Here is a 5,776-nt window from a genome sequence, read left to right on the forward strand (position 1 = left end):
ATATAAAACGTTTCCACAATGTATAATTACTGAGTTTTAGCGCAAAGTCGAGGGTTCAAAATCATGAATTTGGGTGGATACATTTTCAGAGTTTTTTTAAATTATTAAATAACTCAGTTCAACTACCTTACTTAGCCGGTCTTTCCCTTTAAAGTTTCAGAGATGAAAATATAATATTTCCTAAAACATCGATCAAAACCTAATTATTAAACTTTAATCACTCACCACTCCGTCTTAATAAACTATACCCCACCCAGAAACCCTTTCTTTTTTAATCCAACTCCGGGCCAACAAATCTCATTATTTGGCATCCCAATCTTGTAAGAACATGTGCTTACGTAGCTTTATCCACTCCATTCTAAAAGATTAAATTCTAAATTAAAGTTGGTCCAATAAAATTTGTAATTTATGATTTTTTTCTATTAGCAACGAGCATTTGTTTCTGCATTAAGAAACAAGAGCAAATTAGTTTCAGGTGTTTTAGCGTCCGTAGGATATAAAGAAACTATATTTTTCATGGATGTTGCCTTATGTTTTCTTAAGATGCTTTCCGATTGGGTGGTTTATTTACAAGCATGTTTCTTAGTTTTAGACAATACTATATATGTATTATGTAACCCTGGGCATCCATTTATATTTTTCTTCTTTAAATTACCTTTTCATTTAGATTTTTCAAAAAAAAGGAGAATTTTTATTTTATAAAAATGTTTTGACATAAAATCTGCATTTAACATTAAATGAAATAATATTCGCGTTTTGTGTTGTTTTTCGATTTAATGTCTTTCATATTTAGTTAAAGTAAACTTTTTCATAATGTGACCAAACACTTATCTATAGCATGCAATTTTGGAATATGAAAACACCTTTTATTACAACAAATAAAACTTGAATATCAAAAAACGACATCTGACTGTGTAATATTGATAATTTGGCCTATTTTCCATTTGTTCGTTCATTATTCATAGATCTTTTTGAAAAAACTTAGTTCACACAATTTATTATTCCGCTACAAACTGTTCGTACACAGTAACAATGTCCATCTCTAATCATATATATAGTTGAACCAGTAGCAGTGTCTCCCCCCGTTGAGCTTAATAAGGAAAAAACCTGGTTAGATAAAGAATTCTCGGACTTATCTCGTACCCCCTGCAGGGTATACTAATTACATTTTAATACAGGCTCTCCTAACAAAGTGTGTCTTGAAGGCGCAAATATGGTTGCTCGAAATAAAATAATTATTAGAAACGCGGTATCAAAATTATCAAAACAAATATATATACTAAAAATCAAAATATCGCCCTCTAAAGTATTTTGCATAAGATAAAATCGCACCCTGATCTCTAATAGTTCTCCTTAAATCTATTTAATTGAAATGTGTTGTTATCATTATTGAAATTAGGTGGAAAAAATAATCAAAACAGCCAAAAGCTATTTTCCACATAATTGTTAATATAATCATCAATTTGTAATTGTAAACTCGTTCTGTACACAGATACATGTATTTTAGCAATAAACTTTATCTATTTATTTCTCTAAGTAATTTAACGACAAGGGAGTACAGGTACATGACTAATTATTATACTCAAAGAACTAAAGCTAGGGAAACAAAAACAATGAAGATGTATATATCACATAAATTTCATTAGTATAGGGAATCCTTCATTTGGTGTTCTGTCATGTATTTTGCCTTATATATTCTGTATTTTTACTGTACAGTTTGCTCTAGCTGATTAAAATCGGCCCGGTATGTACTTAAAATGTACCAATGTTTATAGTGATGTTCAAGTATGAATGATTAAATAAAACAAATATGTTTACTTTATAGAGGTCGGACGGACGGACTCTATGAAAACTAGGTTAGAAGTATTTCTATATATATTTCTTTATCCAGCAAAACTTTTACATAACTCCTAAAGATAGATTCACGAGGATCAGGAGAATTCCGCGTTCATCTCCAGTTGTGGAACTCTGTTTTGGAGGCCGCGAAACATCGTCTTCCACAACTTTGTACTTAAAATGTACCAATGTTTATAGTGATGTTCAAGTATGAATGATTAAATAAAACAAATATGTTTACTTTGTACTTAAAATGCACCAATGTTTATAGTGATGTTCAAGTATGAATGATTAAATAAAACAAATATGTTTACTTTATAGAGGTCGGACGGACGGACTCTATGAAAACTAGGTTAGAAGTATTTCTATATATATTTCTTTATCCAGCAAAACTTTTACATAACTCCTAAAGATAGATTCACGAGGATCAGGAGAATTCCGCGTTCATCTCCAGTTGTGGAACTCTGTTTTGGAGGCCGCGAAACATCGTCTTCCACACTACCCCCCCCCAGCGTAGAGGCCGGAGGTCAAGCGTAGAGAGTCCTGAAGGGTTTCACCAAATTATAACTGGAGACAGGTTAAAAATGACTGATTTCCTTCTTCTTGGTGGAGACATGGAGGAAGCGGAATCAACAAGTTTTCGAGGTCGTCCACGAGGTCGAGGAGCTGGAGGAGCTTGTCTAACTGCACGAGGGGGACGACCACGTCGGGGAGGCAACTCCGGAGTATCCTCCTCAGCTGTGATTGCAGGTTTAAGTCTTTGAACCGAAACTGTCTCTGCTCTATTACCCACCTGGAGACGGAAGGTTCTCCTGGAACGAGATAATACTTTGTAAGGACCAGCGTAGAGAGGAGCTAATGGAGGAACGTGACCATCCTTTCTAACAAAAACCATCGGACAGGATGAGAGGAGATCTGGAACATGTTCCTGAAGGTCTGAAGCTGGCAGAGTATTGTGACGAGCAGGTACAGGATGGAACCCGGACATGGAACTCTTGAGATCATCATAGAACTGTTTTGAAGGTGGGTCTGGAACTGTGAGAAACTGATGAGGCAAAGTTAGTTCAGATCCATAGACAGCCTCTGAGGCAGATGTCGCAGAATCCTCTCTNATTAAGTTAGTTAGTAAGTTTCATAAGTTAGTTAGTACGTTAACCAGTTAGTTAGTACGTTAACCAGTTAGTTAGTACGTTATCCAGTTAGTTAGTACGTTCACTAGTTAGTTAGTACGTTATCCAGTTAGTTAGTAGGTTTTACTAGTTCTAAAATAGCCCATAACTTTTTTTGTCTGAAGCTTTATATTTAAAAACTATATTTTAAAAGTCCTTGAAAAATGGATGTAGAAACTGTAGAAACATGTGTCACATTTAATAATTGTTTAAAAAATGATCGGTCTATTTTTTTCAATGTGCTGACCTTGCAAATTGGGCTATGAAGGGCATTTTATCCTCTAAGGCCTTTTTCCAGGGAATGGATAATAATGATAATATTCTAGATACAGAGAACACATTCTAATCTCGGAGATAGAATCCGACAAATATTAAGATTTCCCGCACCAAGGTAGGAAAAACAAAAAACAAAATATTTTTTACATTCATCACAATAAAAAAATACAACATTTTTTTTCTTTCAGATCCCGCCGAGATTTGTTTCTTAGGAATTTAAGACATTAATAATTGAAAAAAAGATTTAATTCGTGGTGAAGTTAAATGAGGGAAGCCACAACAATTTTCTTGTTCGAGCTAAATTTTCCTAATTTTCTCATCCGAGCCACCTCTGAATCCTTGTCATTCGATTACTACATGCTTAATTTTTTTGTAAACCTGGCCAAGTTAGGGAATAACATTTGGATAGACTGAAGTATTGCAATGATTACATTATGTTGGAATCTTTAAAGCTATGAGAATGATGTCAAACTTTATCTAGAGAAAAATTAAATCTTCTCTGCCTCCGTAACGGCTGACTTTTGCGATATAAAATAAAATATAAAATATTGGGCATACCTCTGCCTATCATTTTCCCCATGAAACCAACCGGAACAATTCTATGATTTTCACTATAATTAACAAAAAATAAGATTTTAAGTTCTATTAATTCAAAATGATTTGCGGCATTATACACCAGGAATATCTGAAAATGCGGGTAAAAAGCAATATTAAGGACATTTAACTCGAAAACTTTAATTCAATTAAAACTATTTTTCGATTCACAAAAATTCAACATTTCTTTTACAAAATAATTTTGGCTTTTAGGGTTAGTCACTTACAAAAAATAAAATTGGAAGGATGAGATTTTAGGTGGCTCGGACGAGAAAATGAGGTGAATTTGGCTCGGACGAGCAATTGTTGCGGTTGGCCTTCCTTCCTTTGTTGAATCGATAAATACACTAAACATTTTTCCAAATATAGATTTTCACAGTTGAACAAAATAAAGATGATTTATGGTTCCGCCCCTAGCTACTGTAAACCACTGATGTATACGCCCTATTCCCCGTTTTCATATTTGATACGCCTTTTCAGATTTATTTTTAGCTTCAAAGTAACCATTCAATTTAAATGTGTATTATTACCATTATTTGTAGAATCTGTATTATAAGCAAGGGTGGGCCTTAACTGTACAAAAATTCATTCTGGAATACACTATGAACTCGGGTTCTTTAGCTAAAAATTGTTTTAGGGGTCTGTTTACATTGAATTTGATTCGTAACAATTATTTACATTTTAGACACGTGGGGGGGGGGGGGAGTAGACCTGGCATAAATTAATTTACATCGCTCCATTTTACCTTTAATCATGATTCTGGACTTGAAAACTTGGTCTAATTTCATGTTTCGGTTCAAATACAGTTTTGGTTGCGTTTGTTTACAAACAACAGATATACAATTGTACAGCCACGGAAAATGAATTCAATAATGTAGACTACGGAATTTGGTGTATTCTGAGAGCAAAATTCTCTTATGGTCTTACATACCTTGATTATAAGTATACTAGCTTGGGAATCCAGTTTTGCCTGGAAACTAAACTATCTCTGTAAAAGTTAACCTATTCCAAGGTTATAATGCAAGGAAAGTTATTTCAGAGGTGTATACGCATATCTTGAAAGCTATATCAGATAATTTCGCTTTATGGTATACAACGAACTGCTAAATCTAATCGAATGTACTTTTCCTGAATCCTTCTGCACCAGTAAATGTTTGATTATTATAAAGGAAACAAACATAATTTTTTTACTAATTGATTAATTGATTTAAAAAAAGGGTTTAGAGAAGGAAATTATTTATCATCGCCAGAGGGTGGTTTTCAATTGTGTTTGTAACAAATTCTTCAGTTTTGTATGGTTCAAAAGATTTTAAAAATTGCGCATTAGAATCTTTTTATTTGTGAATTTTTTTCTTACCGTCTAAATGGTTTTAAGTTCTACGAATCTATCTTCATCCTCCCCTAGCACCTCCTCACCCTCATGTCCTGCACCCTCAACAGCCCTTAGCAGATCTCATTCATCTTCATATTCCGGCCAGCCATCGAGTAAACATGCCAGGTATAGTTTAAAGGGAGTGTTTCACATATTTTTAAAGGGAATTTTCCAAAAAAAATTAGTCAACAAAGATAAACACATTTTTGTATAAAGGGATCCTAAAATTTGTAGGTGTTCTTCGCAACCATCGCCACGGGTATCTCGGAAGAGCAGCATGCCGTGCCAATGCGATATCACCCCTGGTAAGCTTGAAGCACGGCCTAGCCTGCCCCTGCCCCGTCCCGGGCACACCAGTAGGATAAACACAGCTTATCGGTCATCATCCGACCACCCGGTGGCGTTCAAGTCACTTCCAGTACAGCATCCAGATGCGGCGAAACATGTGCCGGGATTGAGACCAAACCAAGCTTACTCTAGATCATTGTCCCAGTCAAATAAATCCAAGGATTGATATTAAACAAATAAT

At 34.6% G+C, this 5,776-nt stretch overlaps 1 protein-coding gene across 1 annotated transcript; it reads left to right on the forward strand.

Annotated features, from left to right (window-relative positions):
- Positions 1–2,739: 2,739 nt before the first annotated feature.
- Positions 2,740–5,776, forward strand: LOC111714089 (uncharacterized). Its single transcript, XM_023489129.1, has 5 exons — positions 2,740–2,802; positions 3,332–3,396; positions 3,470–3,493; positions 5,251–5,373; positions 5,482–5,776. Exons 1-5 carry the CDS (start codon positions 2,740–2,742, stop codon positions 5,759–5,761), a joined length of 555 nt encoding a protein of 184 aa, XP_023344897.1. The 3' UTR covers positions 5,762–5,776.

The sequence above is a fragment of the Eurytemora carolleeae genome, unplaced genomic scaffold (assembly GCF_000591075.1).
Source record: "Eurytemora carolleeae unplaced genomic scaffold, Eaff_2.0 scaffold149, whole genome shotgun sequence".
Classification (NCBI taxonomy): domain Eukaryota; kingdom Metazoa; phylum Arthropoda; class Copepoda; order Calanoida; family Temoridae; genus Eurytemora; species Eurytemora carolleeae.